Genomic DNA, 20,016 nt, shown 5'->3' on the forward strand with positions numbered 1-20,016 from the left:
AGGCGTCTATAGTGCTGAAACACTTTAATTTTGAAGTCAAACACGTACTTTGTACAACATGTACATTACCCCCTCGTTAAACACAGTGAAATTGAGTTGGAATGTAAATAAATTAGAAACTACTTGAAGGGATGGAGTCAACTACATAGATCCCTGCTTTGGCTGCATTGACATTTTCTGGCCATTTCAAGGAGAATGACTGACACTGATCCCAACACGTACCAGCAGTGAGGCCTGGCCGATGCGCGCGGTGTGGGACCTCACCACTGAGGGAGCTGCAAACTGAGTCTCTACTGGTGGTATATAGTAGCCGCTGAGGGAGCCAAACGCTGGCTGCAAGCCCAAAGTGTGGGGAAGGCCTTCACCCCCTTTGAGTGAGGATGCACTGTTGGTGCGCCATAGCACTTCCGGGAAAGGCACAGCTGCTGATGGGAGATGCCACAACACTTCTGTGGGTGCCCGGGCTCCTCTAAAATGAAAGCGAGCAGTTCACGTTTGCCAAGGGAGAGGGTGATGGCTCTTTGGAGTTTTGTTTGTGGTGCAGATGGCCTCCCACTAGGCCCTTATTGGACGCTGCAAGACTAGGAATTGTGCTGCCACTTGGCCTGTTTATACCGTGGTGTGGCATGTCCTGTTGGTATCGAGCTTTCCAGATTGTAGGGCGGCTAGTCACACTCACCCTCCAGCATAGATGAGCTACATTAGGCCTGATAACCATGCTAACATAGTGTGCTAACAAGAGAACTGATCACATGATATCTTCCTCTTTGTGCTCTTAGAGGGAAGTAAGAAGTGAAAAGAGTGAAAACTGTACTGGAGAAGCATTCATGCCGGTAATAAACACAAAGTTAGAATGAGTGCGTTTTTGTATCCTCGCTGTGCCCAGGTGCAATTATCTAATGTAATTATTAGTCACTCCCTTTGATGACTTTACAAGGCTGGAATCCAAGGACCCTACCTCCAAGGGATGTGCACCTTTCTTACTGGAGAACACAAACATTTATTCATGCCACCCTACTCCTCAGAAGCATAAAAAATAATTTGTAGAGTGCAGTAGGGTTCCTCTCTCAGCCCATCCCTCTTCGACATCTACATGGTTACACTGGCTGATGTAGTCTCTGCACATAACATCAACATACTCACTTATGCTGACAATACACAACTGATACTGTCCCTCTCAAGCAAATCACACACCACCAGGAAGAACAACTTCAACCCATGCATGAACGGTGTGGCCACCTAGATAAAATCCAGCTGCCTCTATCTCCATACGAACAAGACTGAAATGGTATTCTTTAGAAAGGATCCCTTGCCCTGAGACTCCTCCTGGTGGCTGACGGACTTAATGCCCACCACCAGCAAACATGCAAGAAACCTTAGGATAGTTATTGACAGCAAGCTGGACATGACCACCCAGTTCAACAAAGTAACCTCGACCTGCTTCCACACTCTAAGAGTGCTGAAATAAATGTACTAGTGGTCGCCTTACACCAGGAAAACCATCACTCAAGTCCTCATCACGGGCATATTGGACTATGGAAACACCCTCTACGTTGGTATCTCCAAACAACTCAGCAAAAGACTTCATACTATCCAGAACGCAGCAGCCAGAGTGGTCCTCAACCTCCCACGCTGGTCTTGTGTCAAACCACACCTTAGGGAGCTACACTGGCTACCTATACATCAGCATGCACAATTCAAGCTCTTCACACCAGTGCTTAATTTGTAAAATAAATAAATAAGTGCCAGGGCCCTCGTTAGGAGTCCACTTTCACTTGCATCATTGTTGAAGCTGTCTGCTCTGCCAATTACAGTAACAATTTAACGCCTAAATTTCACTCTCCTACAAGTGTGGCAATTTTGAGTATTCTATGCCCCCAAGGCTAAGCTATAACAATGCCTTTCGCAGCAGGTATTTGTTATTTTGAATTTATATTGAAATAATAAGCAACTACAGTTGTGCTTGTCTCTAAATTAGGCAAACCGCACCACCATGTGGCACACTGTCATAGTACCTTTGTTAACAATTAAATGCAGGCGGTGAGCACTGGAAACCACAGACTCACATTAACTCTTTCCATGCTCATGATGGCTCCACGCCGTCATGAGCCACGGGAGGCGGGTGCTCATAACGGCGTGGAGACAATCAACTGCCGCTCCGCCCAGGCTCCGCGGCACTAATTCCCCCCCTGTGCGGGCGAATTAGTGAGTGGGAGTGGTCATGACGGCTCCATGCCGTCATGAGCACACGCCGCCCGTGACTAATGATGGCGTAGAGAGGTCATGTGTAAGGGAGCACCACGCCCACCCCCTAGCGCCGCCCGCACCGTGGCCGAATTCGTGCCGCGGCGAAGGGGTTAAGCACTCCCTTACACACACATACATAACACAAGTCCAGCCTACCTAAACAGCTGAGTATACTTCCATTAACCCTCTAGGCATATTCGTTCAGCTGGACTCTCGCCAGCACATGTAGTGCCATGCAGATGTAAAAACAGCACAAGTGTGTGCCTTGTCATACATCGCTCCTAAAGTGTGGCACAACCTCCCACACCACATCAGAGCCTCCTCATTGCTCCCTGAATTCTACAAGAAGCTAAAGACCTGGCTTTTTAAGCAAGTCCCCCAAGGCAAGCCCCGCAGACCTTCATTGTGCTAGGATACCCTCAAAGGTGATAGGATGCTACAAAAATAACCATAACATCGACTTCTGAATTCACCATACCTGGGAAGACAAAGGTTTACTGAAAGACATAGGTGTACTCTGTGCTCCGGGGAAACTAGTGAGGTAATTTCTGCAAAGATGGTTGAAAAGAGAGACAGTCACTCACCATAAATTAGTGCTATACCACAGCTACAATGGGGAAGATCAACAACAAGCAAAGAAAACATTCCTTCTATCCCAAAATATCTGGCAGAGCAGCAACACGTGGAGTTGCCTACAGAAAGAAATTGAAACTACAGTTAGCAAAGCTGAAGATGAGAAATAAATATGCAATATCTTAAAGGAAATGAGTGGCACTTTGAGGAGCATAGACAGTATAATTGACCTACGGACTACCAGAGTAAAACGCCTGACAGACCACCTAGAAAAGCAAGCTTCCAGATTCAACCTGACTGAAAAAGGGCTCTAAAATGTGTAGGAGGATTGGGCAGCCAGAAACAAGAAACTTACTAATGTGGAAAAAATGCTGCAAAAACCTAGAAACAAAGATTCTGAATTGAGATTCTGTGACGTAAGAACAACCTGTGAATCCTAGACCCACTGGAGTCCACAAATATTTGCAAGATTGAAACATGAAGTTGAAAATATGATCACTGATGTGTTCGGCAGGTAGAGCTTTTAACTGATCTACATAGTAGATAGCACCCATAAGTCACTATCCTGAACTTGTGCCGGGTCCTCCTCTACGGCCAGTAATTGCACACTTACTCAGCTTTAAAGACAAGGACACAGGGCTAAGGCTAACATGTAAGAAAAGACATGTACAGTTTCAAGGCTCAACAATTTCACTGTACTTGGAAATTATAATTGTGATTAGGAAGTACGCTACCGCGTCATCAATGGCAAGAAAAAACTTCAATAACTAGGCCTTCAATATTGACTGTTATTTCCTTTGAGACTGCAAATTATGTAGAAAGTCAACCTTTTCATGGACCTGCAGTTGACAAACGCATTCATGAAAAAGTTCTGCAAAGAACGACCACCAGTACTTCAGTTGAGAAAATAAAAATATATGAGTCCCTGACCCTCATCTAAAGGTCACTGCAGCTGCACGACCCATTGCCCCTGCTAGCACTGCCAATGACAGTACTAACACAACTACTGCCATCACAAACCTACAACTGTGACAACTGAGACTATTCCAGCAGATAGCAGTAATTTTTAATGTTTATTGAATTAATAAACAACTGTTGTGCTAATCGCTAAATTGACAGACGACACCACCATGTGGCAGACTGTCATGAGTGCCAGGGTTGGCAATTAAGTGCAGGTGCTGAGCACCGGAAGCCACCAGCTCAAATTAAAGCAATGACGACCGCACACAATGTACCAAGAGCTAAACAGATCAGCATCAGATAGAATAGAAGCAACAGACGACTTTGCTTGATTGGTAATGTTGTACTGTAAATACCCTAAAGCTCAGTAAGGAACAATAATGGCTCATGGACTTAATTTTTCAGATTGATTGATATCATGCCACAACCCGAGCAATTAAAGTTAAAGTAGGCCCTCAAAATATAGTACTATACCTTAAATTGGCCAAGGTGATGATTAAAACTGTGGTGCATTTTTCCATGCTAAGATAAATGTGTGCTAAATATTAGAAATAAGAACTGTGCTATGCAGTTGGCCTAACTTAATTGAACATAGTTTAAACAGTCGTAGGGAGCTTAGACGCACACTTACAAGTATGGATAGAAGGAAGTGAAATTGGCTAGCAAAGTGTCAAATCTATATATAGTACAACAAAATTGAGAAAGGCTTGAGGTACATTATAAAATGTAGAGCAAATTAAACCGATATCAGGAGGGAGCTGCTTCCCCACTTAAGGCACTCTGTTTCCTCAACGATGTATGTCACAGTTGCTGTTATGTTCCATGGGGGTTGGGGCTGTGAACATTGTGGCTGGGTGGCAGGAGCATTGCGCGTTCACGGAAGGTATCGGCTATGAAGTAATGATAATAGCAAACTGTTGGGATAGCATCAACTGAACCAGCAGCATGAATGCATTGTACAACTGCTCCAACAATAAGTGACACATTTCAAATTCAGAGAGAAGGCTAAACTTTCATTTCGTAACTTGGAACATAAGGAGTCGGAATAATGCTTGCAAATAGAAAGCAGTTTCAGTATACCTGCAGAGTTACAAAATAGACATTGCTATGTTGCAACAGTGACATTTGACACTGATAGATGAGAAATTGAGAACCCCATAGTGGGGAGAACATGCCACTTTGATCTATAACACCCTCTCTAGAGGGGTAATCACCTGGTTATGAGACAAATGCCAGTAGAAGAGATACATAAAATCATGGACCTGGACGGTAGATGTCTGCCAGGACAGTACACAAATACATTGTGCTATAAGACAGATATATGGTCAGCTATATACGTAATTGACATGCATACCAATCTTTTTAAAAAAAATACCTTTTTATTGTTATTATACTCATCGAGTACAGCTGTTCACTATCATTGATTGTTACAGTTATTCGTTGACATAACACACAAAGCAATAATACATACCGATCTTGACGATGAACTATAGAGAATGGGAACAGCACCCAGAGGTCTATCTGCATCAGCTAAAGTTATACAGCATGTCATTGATACAAAATACCTCGCCGATGCCTTGAAACTACTACTGGGAACTTTGTTTTTGTCTGTCCCTGGGTAATATTCACTTATGGATTACTGGCTAACATCACTGGGATATATGCCATTCATTGGTAATTGTACACACCTAATATACAACAAGCATTTGCAATGCAATAGGTCTCGTATTAGGAAAGTTTGAGCTGTTGGTATTGTAAATGATAAATTTTGTATTTGTTTTGTTTTTGAAAATAGCGAAATTAATAGCTTTGTCATTTACAATGCCAATAGTTATAACTTCCGTAAATGTGACACCTATAGCATTTGTAATACAATATGTGTTGTATGTACGTGACTTACATGTATTGATATTACAAATAACAATGGTTTTTAATTTTTTTTTCAATAATTAATACTTAAATAAAAGTTATTGTAATTTATAATGGCAATAGCTTAAAGTTTTGTAAATAACTTTTGTGAAGATTATGTTCAGTGTATTTTATTGTGCCGAAAATCCAAGAACAGAAGTGAAATAGTAACATCTTTATGTTACATTTGTAATAAAGATTGAAACATGGAGAGAACATATTTGAACCAGGTGTTGTTGAATGGTTGCTCAGATTGATGTTGTGATGGCGAACGAGTGATGCTGTGGCGTTCAGTGATGCTGTGGTAGCGTATAGTGATGTTGTGCTGCCCCTGAGTGATGCGGTGGTGGAGCAGAGTGACGCTGTATGCTTTGCTATGTTTTGTTTTGCTATCCTATGTTTTGTTTTGTAATGTTATGCTATGTTTTGCTATCCTATGCTTTGATTTGTTATGCTATGCTGTGTTTTGTTATGCTATGCTATGTTTTGTTATGCTATGCTATGTTTTGCTATGCTATGCTTTGTTATGCTATGCTATGTTTTGTTATGCTATGCTATGTTTTGTTGTGTTTTGTTAAGCTATGCTATGTTTTGTTGTGTTTTGGTATGCTATGTGTTGTGTTTTGTTATGCTATGTTTTGTTATGTTATGCTATGCTTTGTTATGCTATGCTATGTTTTGTTATGCTTTGCTATGTTTTGTTGTATTTTATTATGCTATACTTTGTTTTGCTATGCTTTGTTTTGCTATGCTTTGTTTTGCTATGCTATGTTTTGTTATGCTATGTTTTGCTATGCTTTGTTATGCTATGTTTTGTTATGCTAAGCTTTGTTTTGTTATGCTATGCTATGTTGTGTTTTGTTATGCTTTCCAATGCTATGTATGCTATGTTTTGTTGTTTTGTTATGCTATGTTTTGTTGTGTTTTGCTATGTTTTGTTATGCTATGCTTTGTTTTATGTTATGTTATGCTTTGTTATGTTATGTTCTGCTATGTTTTGTTGTGTTTTGCCATGCTTTGTTATGTTATGCTATGCTTTGTTTTGTTATGTTATGTTTTGTTATGTTATGCTATGCTGGTGAGGGTGTGTGAGTGTGTGTGAGGGCCAGTGAGGGTGAGGGTGTGTGAGGGTGAGGGGGTGTAAGGGTGAGAGGATGTGAGGGTGAGGGGGTGTGAGGGTGAGGGTGTGTGCTATGCTTTGTTTTGTTATGTTATGTTTTATGCTATGCTGGTGAGGGTGTGTGAGTGTGTGTGAGGGCGAGTGAGGGTGAGGGTGTGTGAGGGGGTGTAAGGGTGTGAGGGTGAGGGTGTGTGAGGGGAGAGGGTGTCAAGGTGAGGGTGTGTGAGGGTGAGGGTGGGTGAGGGTGTGTGAGGGTGAGGGGGTGTGAGGGTGAGGGTGTGTGTGTGAGGGTGTGTGAGGGTGAGGGGGTGTGAGGGGTGAGGGGGTGTGAGGGTGAGGGGATAAGGGTGAGTGCGGGTGAGGGGGTGGGAGGGGGTGAGGGTGTGAGGGTGTGTGAGGGTGAGAGGGTGAGGGGGTGTGAGGGTGAGTGAGGGTGTGTGAGGGGGTGGGAGGGTGAGGGTGTGAGGATGTGTGAAGGTGAGAGGGTGAGAGGGTGTGTGAGAGGGTGTGTGAGGGTGAGGGGGTGTGAGGGTGAGGGTGTGAGGGGTTGTGAGGGTGAGGGGTGTGGGGGTGTGAGGGTGAGGGGGTGTGAGGGTGAGAGATTGTGTGAGGGTGAGTGAGGGTGAGGGTGTGTGAGGGTGAGGGCATGTGAGGGGGTGTGAGGTTGAGGAGGGTGAGGGGGTGTGGGTGAGGGGGTGAGAGGGTGGGTGAGGGTGAGAGGGGGTGTGAGGGTGAGAGGGTGAGTGAGGGTGAAGGGGTGTGAGGGTGTCAAGGGGTGAGGGTGTGAGGGGGTGTGAGGGTGAGGGTGGGTGAGGGTGAGAGGGGTGTGAGGGTGTGAGGGTGAGAGGGGGTGTGAGGGTAAGTGAGGGTGAGAGGGTGAGTGAGGGTGAAGGGGTGTGAGGGTGAAGGGGTGTGAGAGTGAGGGGGTGTGAGGGTGACGGTGTGTGAGGGTGAGTGGGTGTGGGTGTGATGGTGAGGGTGTGAGGGAGGGTGAGGGGATGTGAGAGTGAGGGGGTGTGAGGGTGAGGGGATGTGAGGGTCAGGGTGTTAGGGAGGGTGAGGGGATGTGAGGGTGACAGGGTGTGAGGGTGAGAGGGGGTGTGAGGGTGTGTGAGGGTGAGAGGGTGTGTGAGGGTGAGGGAGTGTGAGGGTGAGGGTATGTGAGGGTGAGGATGAGGGGTTGTGAGAGTGATGGGGTGTGAGAGTGAGGGGGTGTGAGGGTGAGGAGGTGTGTGAGGGTGAGGGGTTGTGAGGGTGAGAGGGTGTGTGAGGGTGAGAGGGTTGTGAGGGTGAGGGTGTGAGGGTGAGTGAGGGTGTGTGAGGGTGGGTGAGGGTGTGAGGGAGAGTGAGGGTGTGTGAGGGTGAGAGGGTGTGAGGGTGTGTGAGGTTGAGGAGGTGTGAGGGTGAGGGTCCGAAGTAAATGGTGGCAGGGCAGACATCATAAGACAGAGAGAAGAGACTGCATGGTGACTGTGTTGGTCAGTTTCAGAATCAGGAGGGGCAAAGTCAGCACAGTCTGCGAGGGATCAACGTGTCTAGAGGCAAAGCATAGCGGATGTAGCATTGCAGCTAGAAAGTCGAGTGTTTTCAAGCTGAGTGTCCCTAGAGAGATGGCAACACAGCAACAGCATTTGAGGAGCAAGGCTACTGTAAACAAGCACGGTAGGCTTTCACTTTCGTCCAGAAAAAAACCCGAGAAAGGTGCAGAGAACGCCGAACAAAACATGGCTTCCCCGCGAAATGGATGCAAAAAAAACCAAACTCTCGGCATTGCTTTGGCAGGGGGAGCGGGAGTGCATTCCTTTGAAGTCTGATACTAAGGCTCAGACAAATGGTGTGAGATGTGCACGCGGGGGGCGGGGGAGCGGCAGCCTTTGAAGTCTGATGCCGAGGCACAGACAAATGGTGGTGTGTGATGTGGCTGGCTCTGTGCACGTGCATAGCTCACATGAACTGTACGCGATCCGCAGGCTAGGTAAACTTTTCTTTTCCGCTTACTATAACCCCGCCTATTTATCCCTGCGGGATATAATAGGCGAGACCTAAAAACTCAGACCACAGCCCAATGAGGATAGAATTTACGCTTCCTTCTTGTATACACCCCGTTAGAAAATGGCTCTTCATATTAGAATATCTGCTAGATGCAGTATTTAGAAAGAAGATGCAATAACAATATCCTATAGATATACCAGTTTATGATGGGAAATCGCTGCAACTCTTTACATGAGCACAGTCTTCTGTTCCTAGCCAGCATCAATCTGTACATACACAGTCGACAAATGTGATTGCAAATACTGTACATTATCTTTTTATTCAGCAGAACTTTTAATTTCCTCACTGAATTATGAAATCACTTTCCTGTACCCAAAGCCTCATTACTTTATATTGATCTGCATAAGCCATTGATTTCTACAGAAATAATAGGATAACCATGGGAGTCGGATTTAGAGATAAGTTGGTCAACAATGCTTTGGAACGAAATCTGGCTTAAATTCTATAAAATATCCAAGTTTGTTTCTACTACTCAAGTTTTATTTTTTATTTTTAAATCGTATGGTTTACCCATTTGTAAACGATCCAAAATAAACTTGTAAGGAGATGAAAAAAACGTTGGTCCTGCCATTCGGAATTGAGCATATTATTCTGTTGTGGAAATGTTAATAATTTTTGGAAATCAGTGTGGGAAAACAGTAATGAAATACAGTAAATGATTATCTGTCACCAAAATCGTTTTTGGTAGCATTAATATTTCCTTTTGGATTTAAGCTGTAAACTGTGCAACATAGTTGATTTGTTTATTTGAGTTGCTCTAGAACTAGTTCTTGTTGAAAAGATACTTTAAAACTGCCTTTTTATTGGTGGTGAATTGTGTGTTTTAATCCTTAGTTAGATACTGCTTATGCCTTTTGTATTTAATATAGTGTAGAGGCATTTGTTTTAGCTTCCTTATAGTGTAGAGACATTTTATTTTGGCTTCCTTCCACCAGTTTTCTTTCTAACACGGTAGTAAAAATATTCCAAATATACTAAGAGATAAACTTCCAATGCCTCTGTAAATGTTGATTGGCTATGGTATTATACTGTATAATTTATTTTGATTTACTGTTTGGGTCATATTACTTGTGAATGTTATATTTAACTAATACTGGTACTATTCTGCAAACGTTTTTATTTTCCTGGTAATCGCCCCTTTTTTCCATATTCCTGTGCTTTCCCCCCTCTATTATCCTACTATAGATCCAGTTAGTTAAAATAGCTTATGCTATTTAATTTTCAATTACATGTAATTTATTCACCAATATTATATATATACATAATATATATGACTATATTAATTAGTTTACATGTAATTCATTCACCTTAATTTATAATATTGGAAATTAGAATGAATCTATATAGGTAGTTAGTTATGCCTGCTTTTCCATAGACGGATCATTTTTTAGTTTGCTAATAACTATGACCCCATTTTGATGAATCTTCACTAAAAGTTCATCCACCTCATCTCTTCCCTGGAAAGGTTCGGGGTGATCCATCAAGTGAGGGCCAAGAAAAAAGGGGGGGTCCCAAAATGTAAAATCCCCATGTATTTTCCATGGACTTCTTTAGACACTTCTACAGCAAAAACTGCTGAATGGAATTACACCAAATTGTCAGGGAGCTAGATCTTGGGCAACAGATTGTGCCTTTTGTGATTTGGTGTAAAACTGTTCAAATTAAGGGTAAAAAAAGTATTGTATATTTTGGTAGTTAGCCTTGCTAGAGTCCAGTGAGAGCACAAAATCAAAAATGGAGCCCTGTGATTGGTCAAGAGAAATGTTTTTCCTGTGAGCCTGTACACTCTTGGGATAGCAAGAGGCTCCTTCGAGTCTCCTGAGCACTCTGATTGGCTGACTTTTGGAATGTTAGAAATGAAATGTCCGCCATTAATGTTTACTGTGAAAAATTGCAGGTAAGGTGGAAATTAAATATAAAGTCATCTATGGGGGCAGCAGAAAGGCATGCTGTTCCCCTAAGCTTAAAGAGGAGGTTTCTAAGGGATAACTACTGTGAAGAAAATAAATGTAAATTGTTTTTAAAATGTTTTTACTTTCTTGCCGGATTGCGAATAGGAAAAAGGAGTAATTGAATTCTTCATACACTCCATTAGTAGGAATGCATATTGTGGTAGTTTTTGAGATGAAATGTCTAAAAGATAAATACTGTGATGAGTAGATAGTTCATTCTTATTAAGCTTGCTGCATGGACATGTGCAATCTTGCGAGAGTCTTGTGGGATCGTATAAAAAGAAGAAAGGGGTAGTTAGAATCTGGTGCATATAAATTATATTAATTACAACAGGATATGTTCAATGAAAATGCAAATTCCATTATAAAAGTATGCTCTCATGAGAGGCTTGTGAGCCGAAAGCAGCAAACACTGCCCCCTCGCAGTGGACGCAGAGGACTGTGCACCTGTCTCTCACAATAGGCCCGCAAGAGTTAACCGTGTTATGTATGAGAGCATCATGGCTGCCACAAGTGTTTTGCGAGATTCATCAAGAAGGAAAAAAGAAGGTAATGGTACAAACAACACTTATAAAGTGTAGCGTAACTCTGAATAGAGCTTGTTCGCGGAATATGAGCTATAGATCGTATACTTGTGCATAGATCACCATCTGGTGTTGGATTCCGATGTTTGCACTTTGTTTTTGTCTTGGAAGACTCTTTGTAGTCACGAGGTAGGTGACTCCTCCTTAGGATGATAGTGCGCATGGGCATCCACTCCATCTCCAGATTATTTTTTTCCGCCATCGGGTTCGGATGTGATTTGCTGCACTCCTGTTCGGTGTCCTTCTCGAACCCCCCTTCGACGCGCAATCCCTTACCACTCTACGGTATTGTCTTAATCGCATTTCCTTTGACGCGTATCTTCAGGAAATATAAAATCCTCTACCTCAATCTTCGACGTGGGCTGTTGGGCCTATCCGGCCGACCACGTGAGCAGTCAATGGAAAGGACTCCTTTCAAAAAATGCCCAAGTGTGATGTTAAGTTCCCACACACGGACTTACACGAGGTTCGTAACCTCTGCCTCTCCCCGGAGCACGAAGACAATAACTTGGAGGCCTGATCATCTTTCAGGTCGAAGAAAACCATCCGTGACCGTCTGGCTCGACTTCACGAAATGTCTTGCGGAAGCAGCTTGATTCCGGACATCTTCGGAGCAGATCCCAATCTCCAGCCGGAGCAACAAGCCGATGAAGGAGACATCTCCGTCTCCGAAGCCGACGCCGAAGATTAGACAGTCACCCCGGCTCAGTGGTCCGTGAGTACTGAAACCCATCTCCCAACTAAAACCACACCTAAGGCTTAGGTAACACCTTCGCCCTCGGGCTCAGGTCAACACCGGCAACAAATTTCAGATGCCCCGCCCTTGGGTCTGGCTATGAAACCAAAAAAAAAAGCCTTCCGGCTCGGGATCGAGCCAACCCCATTCCGGTGCCAAAAAATCATCTTGGCCACCGAAGTCCAACACCAAAGTGGAGTTACGACCTTCCACGTCATAACCGATGTACATTAAGGGTCAGGTCCCTTTAGATTCTCTTGTAGTGTCTAATGCACGCAATAGGGCAAATTCACAAAGCACAGGCGATATCCTCCTCCTGATAAGGAATCCAAGCTTATAGACGCATCTGGAAAACGTATCACGTCACAGGCTCCAAATCATTGGCGGATTGCCAATTCCCAAGCTTTGTTGGCCAGATATGACAGAGCTCACTATGATGAGCTTGAAAAGCTTATGCAACATCTTCCTGACCAATATAAAGACAAAGCTAATGACCTTTTACAGGAGGGAAAATTAATAACAAATACATCTATTAAATGTTCGCTTGATGCAGCTGATACAGCATCTCAGGCTGTTAATACCAGCGGTTTGCTACGCATTCACGCTTGACTTCGAATCTCCGGATTCAAACAGGAAGTGCAGTCCGCTATTCTTAATCAGCATTTTGACCAAGAGCATCTTTTTGGACCCACAGTCGATACATCTTTAGAGAAAACGAAAAAGGATAAGGAAACTGCCAAGTCCATAAGGGCCTTCCAATTATCTTACCCTAGAGGTTCTTTTCGTTGCTCTTTTTACAGGGCTGGCTCCGAAACTATCGGCTCGGAGCATCCCTCTTCTGCCTATAAAAGCCCCTATCAAAACAATTCCTCCAGAGGATACTTTCGTGGATGATACAGAGGCAACAATGGTAAGGGAAGAGGTTGCAGTAACAATACCGGCAACTCCCGTACCACCCGCAACTCCCCTACCACCAAGATACAAATATCTGCCAAATTGTTCACTTTAGAGAGAGCGGTTTATAATAAGGTGTCTTGTAGAAAATCTAAAGCATGGTCTAGGAGGTGGCATCTTGGATTCTGTGTAGCCAAAAGCAAAGTCATGCTGAAAAGGCACAGAAATACTGAGGAGCAATTCAGAGACTACTATGTGGTAAATGTCCCCAGACAGTTGAGTGACCTTATGGTTATATTGTTGCATTGTTCTTAAATAGTAAATGATGTGACACAGCTGTGCTGAGGGCAAGACAATTGCAGGGATGATCAGTGAAAGACACAGCGATAAAATATGAGGCTGTGTTTTTTGTCTTAGTTGGGGGGTTGCTCTCAGTTCATATAATGCCACATCACTGTAGAAGAATTTAAGACCTCTTTCAAACTCGTAAAAGGTACAAACTAAAATTCCATTGAGAATTTTTGTCTCAGTCTACAGAAAGTATTCACTGAAGATGATGAAGGATAGTGGTCTTCTTTCTAAATACTGAACATCATATCATGCATGTGGCAAGCATTTTTAGGACTCTTGAAAGTGAAAGACACAATATGAAATTTGAGGAGTCATTTAAGAGTAGGAAATTTACGGAAATTCCCTTATAGTGAAGGAGGTGGAGTGAAAAACAGCAAACGATTCATACCATTTCCCATGATCATTAAATGGCACAACAGTCCTGGATAAGCAATGACAATGTGTGCCTGCTTGTCATTAGCAGGTATGGTAATGGGTAGTCCAGGTTGGGTTAGCAGCAGTCTTTTGCCTTCACATTGCAGATTATAGATTTCCCTAAATGATGAGGCTAATGCTGTGAATTTTGTTTACTTTTCTAGGCCTAGGCCGTACATTTATAAGACAGATCACAAATACCCTTCAATCAGCCATGATGCACCAGTGGCTGTTCTGTACGCAGAAGTAGGAACAAAAGATTTTGCTAAATTTCACAAAGTCCTGTCGGAAAAGGCACAAAAAGAAGAAATCACCTATATTCTTCGTCACTATGTTCAGGTATGTTTTTTTCTTTTGTGTAGGAGGCATGTGTGTCACTGATAGCCCACATTTGTTTGTTACTCAGAACCTGCACCCTGTGAGTTGATGTGTTCCCTATCTATTGTTTCACAAAAATACATCAAAATCATCAATTTCATGAGGAATTTGTGTGAAATCGTTGAACTAGCCACACAAAAAACAGTCTGCTGCAGAATTACTCATCTTTACATAGCCTTGTGGTTTGTTGTAACAAATGATGTGCAGTTCTTTTAGAAAAAAAGTGTGCACACTTTTTATAAATGTTATTCTAATCTCTTATTTTTACTAATTTCAGATATGTAGCTCGCTCTTTACAGACACTGTAAACTCGTGTAGGCATTGGTCTTGGTTTGTTGAGCGCTCCATATAAAGACTACACTTTTTAAATAACATTTCACAAAACGTGGCACCTTTGCCTTGTTTGATATCATGCCTGACGCCCCCCCCACCCTACACTCCCCCCTCAGTAGCTAGGTTGTAGTTTGTTGTGGTTTCGGTATTTTTGGCATAATGTAAATAGTAAATTGACAAAGAGAGGTGTTTAATAGTATATTCAGTGCTTTGATGGTGTGTTTAGAACTTGTGGTGAAAAGTGCAGTACACTTTGGAAGAGTAAAAAACATGCTGCGTATTTGCGCCTCTGCAGAGCTGTGCTGTCAAGTAATATTTTGAAAAAAACTAATCCTGGTGTTGAAAAAGAATTATTTTTACTTACAGAAGTGCTTTTAAATATTTATTATTTTTATGTAAATGGAAATTGGAAAATTGATTTAACAGGGATAATGCATCGGCTTGTTCGAGAACACCCAAGGTAAAATGTTGGTTCAGTGAGTAAGATTGCATGTTTCAAACACGTTAGCAATGTAGAATGTGTTTAATGAACTGTCTTTCAAGCTGTCTGCTTGCTTGAGGGAATGGTCCTTCCTCCAGAAGGTTCACATGCCATTAAAAGCCTTTTGCATTGTGACGTTCCCTCTTATTTAACGTGGTTTATGTAAAAGCCATTTTATTGTGTTCACTGAGGATCACTCTTTGCAATGATTTGGGGCCATTAAGTTTACTTGACATACTGAAGTTAATAATAAAGCGCTTTTGGGTACATCTTTTTCTGTTAGCTATTAATGTGGGGTAACGCGGTGTAAAAATGTAATGCTTCGTTTGTCTTGGATGCATTGGGGAATATTACACCCGATACGTAAAACGTGCATCGTTTCATGGAGAGCTGTTGGGGCCCACCAGTAGGGGGGGGGGCACTGACCACAGACACATGAATGGTGTGATAAAGGCCGCTTTATTGGAATCAGGTGCACCCTGCCTATTCCCAACCTTGGCCTGTGCCGAACAAAACTAGGCCTAGCTAAATATGTGAATGCCTAACAAAACCCCCACCCCTACCGGATCCCCAACATTGCCACATCATACAACATCTTACAACATCCCGTCCGCAACAATACCCCCCATGCCTACCAACTGTAAATCTGCATCTGAAACAACAACCTATAGCAACAACTACATACAAGGGCACAACTAGATGCCTCAATTGCACAAATTGCAACAACGTGATTACAGGGAATACATGTACACATCCCACAACTGGCAAACTTATACATTTGAAACATTCAAGTGATTGCAACACAAAGAATGTAGTGTATGCCATTAAATGCCCATGTGGCAAGATGTACATTGGTAAAACGGAACGTAAAGTAAGAATACGCATAACGGAACACAAAAGTCGTATCCGCAACGAGAACTTAACTTCACCATTGGTGTTACACTGGAGAGAAGAAAGACATACCATCTCACAACTAAGGTTTTTTATTATAGAACAAGTACAAGTCAAACAAGGTATGGATAACCACCAGAGATTGATGCAACGAGAACTATTCTGGATTAAGCATCTAAGGACTTTGGTACCAACAGGCCTCAATGATAAATACGATCTAGCATGTTATCTGTAGGTTGTTATGATTTGACATGAGTACCATTTATTCTCTGCTGCTCGAAATTGCATGTTGAGACAATGGATAAACCATCAGAAGCAATGAATATTGTACAAAATGTTTGAATAAGTAAACATGTAATGCTTGTTAACCATAGACAAAATGTCATCATACGGCAAATTGAATTGAAGATTAGTGATCGATATGTTTAATCACGGTTTGCATTATCTGGCATCTACATGTTTAATAATTTGATATTATTACCATTTATCATCATGTCCTTAAATTCAAAATGTCTATATTATGGTTAAAACATCTTTAGCAATGAATTTTGTGCATTAATTGTCAGAATAGCAACCATGTAAATGTTTGCTCATCATAACTGTTGCATATAGAGAATGTTATCACGAGGATTCATTATAGTGAAGATCAGTGAACTATATGTTTATTTTAGGCTTGGGTCATCCCGTGACACATCATACACACACTAATTATCACGACAGCCTAGTCGCGTAAACAGTGACCTAAAATATATATATAAAGATGAAACAATGTCCCACCTCCAACTTACTTTTGATATAAATAATCGCGCTAGATAACTCTGAAGATTGTTATTCGCTCGGTAATTTACAAGATAATGACAACATCTAATCATTAAATATTCACTCTCGCGAGGTTATAAACCATCCAAATATAATCGCATCTAATTGAAGTGTAATACATACACCGCTTAAACATGGGTAGATCTACCAACAGAGTCACTTCCCCAATATGGCGCGTACAGTTACCAACACTCTGAGCGTTTTTCAGAGCAAGTCCGTCTTTTATTACCATAACCGTGCAACAGCGTGGAGAACGCTAAGTTTAAATGGAGTTCACCATCTGAGCTCAATCGATTGAATCCGTACAGGGCAGCGGTTTTTTCGTGACGGGTAAGATTTTCGACAAGACAGGTACAGTCCAGCATAGACAGATCTCCTTGCATTAGGAAAGTTTATCTTAAACGCGCAAATAACAGAGCGCCATTTTTTCTTAAATCCCCAGACGAAGAGTAACAACGAAGATAAGGTAGGGTGTTTAATTTTTAGAACACTGCTGCTTTGAATTTTCTCATATTACCGGAAATCTTATCTGATACATGCTTGTTATTACAGCTAAAAAGAGCAGGACAAGCAGGTATGTTTCCTTACCAAAATAGGTATTTTTCGGTTTACATTTTGGAGTAAACAAATAGCTACAAATTAAGCTTTATAATTTTTCCGTTTACATAGCACAATAGTCATTCAGGCGATCACATAAGAACATCAACATTGAACAACAGTTGACCTCAGGTACGCTATTTATTAAATATAAAAATACCCCCATGATCAACAAAATACTAGTCACTTACACTGAGTACTTTTTCATTCCTTTCAGAGTTGCCCCTGATGAAGGCACCGTCCGGGTGCCGAAATGCATTGGGCCAATCGACAAATGTTTGGAAAAAAGAATGTTATATCAATAATCTCAATGCAATATTGATTTATTTGTATACATGTATGGAAATTGTTATGAATAATGTTAATAACAAACGCCAAGAAGGTTGATAAGTATAATTGAAAAGTTCACAATAAATGTGAAAATAAGTGTAAAAACAAAGTGTAATGAGTGGTGATAAACTTGAAGTTATTTAGGTGCGGAGCACCAAGTGAACAGTGCATGATTAGGTGAGCTAAAACCCACCATAACCATTTACCAACTGTAAATGACATCCGTGTTCCCCACCACCTACCGAAACAGCCCAGGCCTCCTCAAATACCCCCAACTACCCCTCTTTCTGAACTAGGAGAAGCGCCAAGGATGAGCGCAGCACCAGCACCTGATCCAGCAACAACAAGCTGCCCCTCACTACTAACCTATCGATCGTGCACCATCATCCAAGAAAACCCCCTCGAATCACTACAAAAAATCCCCGGGAAAACCCACAAAAAAGCACTCACAACAGGGCGGGAGGGCGGGTAGAAACTCGTGCCCCCACTGCCCTGATGCCAGCTGCTGTGTCACTGCACACCAAAATGGTGGACAGTGACACAAGATGTCCATTTATGTATGCTCCCAGCCCAAAACCAGCCCAACTATAGCCCAAAAACCTTCCCCCAGCCCAACCAGCCTTACTGGGTCTCCGGTCCCCCCTACCCCCCCCCTACGGCCCCAAAACTACCCGTGGGGGCAAGCCTCACATTGGTCGGCTGCCCCCATGTCCCCATTGGGGCCCACCAGTAGGGGGGGGGGCACTGACCACAGACACAGGAATGGTGTATAAGGTAACGCTACCCACGAGCAAGGCTAGATTTACAATGCGCTTTAAGCGTTCTATGCTGGTGATCTGTAGAATTAGTGCATTAGTGCGGCATCGCGTTTTTTAAAATTGGAGAATATCGTTTTAATATTGAATAGTGCTTTTATTAGCAATTGCCCCTTACTTGCACAATAATTGGTCCTTCACCGCTGCTTAGCGGGCCCTCTGCACACTCAGGATCTTTTTGGACGCCATCTTTGGTTGGGAAGGGTCTGGACGCCGGGTGGGCGCCATCTTGGGACAACATTTGAGTTGTCAGGCGGTCTTCTAAGACGCCTATTTAAACCAGCCTTATGTTTACGCGCAGCGATTTTGCGCAGCGAGCGCGCCGTGGGCGCGCCGGAGGCTCGCCAGAGGCGAGCCCATCTGCGCCCATCCGCGACCTACCGAGCCCCGGGGCCGCAACCCCTGGTCATTTTCTCAGGTATAGTAGATCTGAGCTGATGGCTCTTCAACAGGGGAACTGGAAACTTAGTGGGGATTGTCATACACTCCTAGAGGGGGAAGGGCTACTTATGACTGTGCCTGTACAAAGATATGTAAAAAGTCGGAAAGCGGATAGGACGCTTGGTTACGGCCTATTAAATACTAGATCACTCCAGAAACACAATCTAGAAATCTTCACGCTATTACAAGATGGGGAGACTGATATTCTGGGGATCACAGAAACTTGGCTGGAAGACTCATCCATGCCAGACGTAGTGGCTTCTCTTCCCCCTAACTACTTGGCCATTTGCCAGAATCGAGTCAGTACCAAGAGAGGAGGGGGAGTTGCCCTTCTCTATAAGAACTGTTGGAAGGCTGAAAAAATCTGCGCCGAGTGCTTGGGAGGTGCTGATATATTAGGGGTTAAATTTGAGGCAGATAGAGTATGCTTGGTCATCCTGCTGGTGTATCGTCCTCCTAGGGCTACCCCTGACTTTGGGGAGGGTTTTGTGGAGCTGGTCCATGACCTTAGGTCTCGTTACAAGGACCTATTGGTCATGGGAGACTTTAATTTCCACTGGGAAGTTTCCCCCAGGAGGGACAAGCTAGCCATTTAGAGGAAGCGCTAACTACGCTTGGATTGACTCAATTTGTATTAGGTCCCACTCATGATAAGGGCCACACGCTAGATCTGGTATGGTCTACTGACCCTGGAGACGGGACGATTTCTGGTCATCCGTGTGTGTGGTCAGACCACTATCTGATCAGGGGACAGAAATTAGCACCCAAATATGGAGAGAAATCTAGGCCGTTGTGGAGAACTGTGAGGCGATGGAACACCATAAATGAGGAAGATCTGGTGAAAAATTTACTCAACCCCGTCGCTACAATCATTCGTGACGACAAACTCGAGGTCGTCTGCCAGAGGGTAGTGGATAAGTTAAAATCCACCATTGACCTAATGGCACCGGCCAGAAGGGTTAAAATGGTGGACAAAGGAGCAGGAGCACCCTGGTACAACGATGAGTTGAGGGCAAGGAAGCAGGCTCTGCGGAAGACTGAGAGAGCTTGGAGGCGGGATTACTGTTTGATGGCACGGAGTTTATACCAACAGGAGCAGGCTATATACAAAAAGGCCATCATAGCACGAAAATCCGAGTT

The 20,016-nt window shown here is 43.1% G+C and overlaps 1 protein-coding gene across 2 annotated transcripts in view; it reads left to right on the forward strand.

Moving 5' to 3' along the window:
* UGGT2 (UDP-glucose glycoprotein glucosyltransferase 2) overlaps positions 1-20,016 on the forward strand; it is a 1,586,510-nt gene that overhangs the window by 189,484 nt on the left and 1,377,010 nt on the right. For both annotated transcript variants that reach the window (XM_078657956.1, XM_078657957.1), the window contains exon 5: positions 13,956-14,130. In XM_078657956.1, coding sequence (XP_078514082.1) covers positions 13,956-14,130 — 175 coding nt within the window. The remainder of the gene's footprint in view (positions 1-13,955; positions 14,131-20,016) is intronic.

Source organism: Lissotriton helveticus, chromosome 8, assembly GCF_964261635.1.
Source record: "Lissotriton helveticus chromosome 8, aLisHel1.1, whole genome shotgun sequence".
Classification (NCBI taxonomy): Eukaryota; Metazoa; Chordata; class Amphibia; order Caudata; family Salamandridae; genus Lissotriton; species Lissotriton helveticus.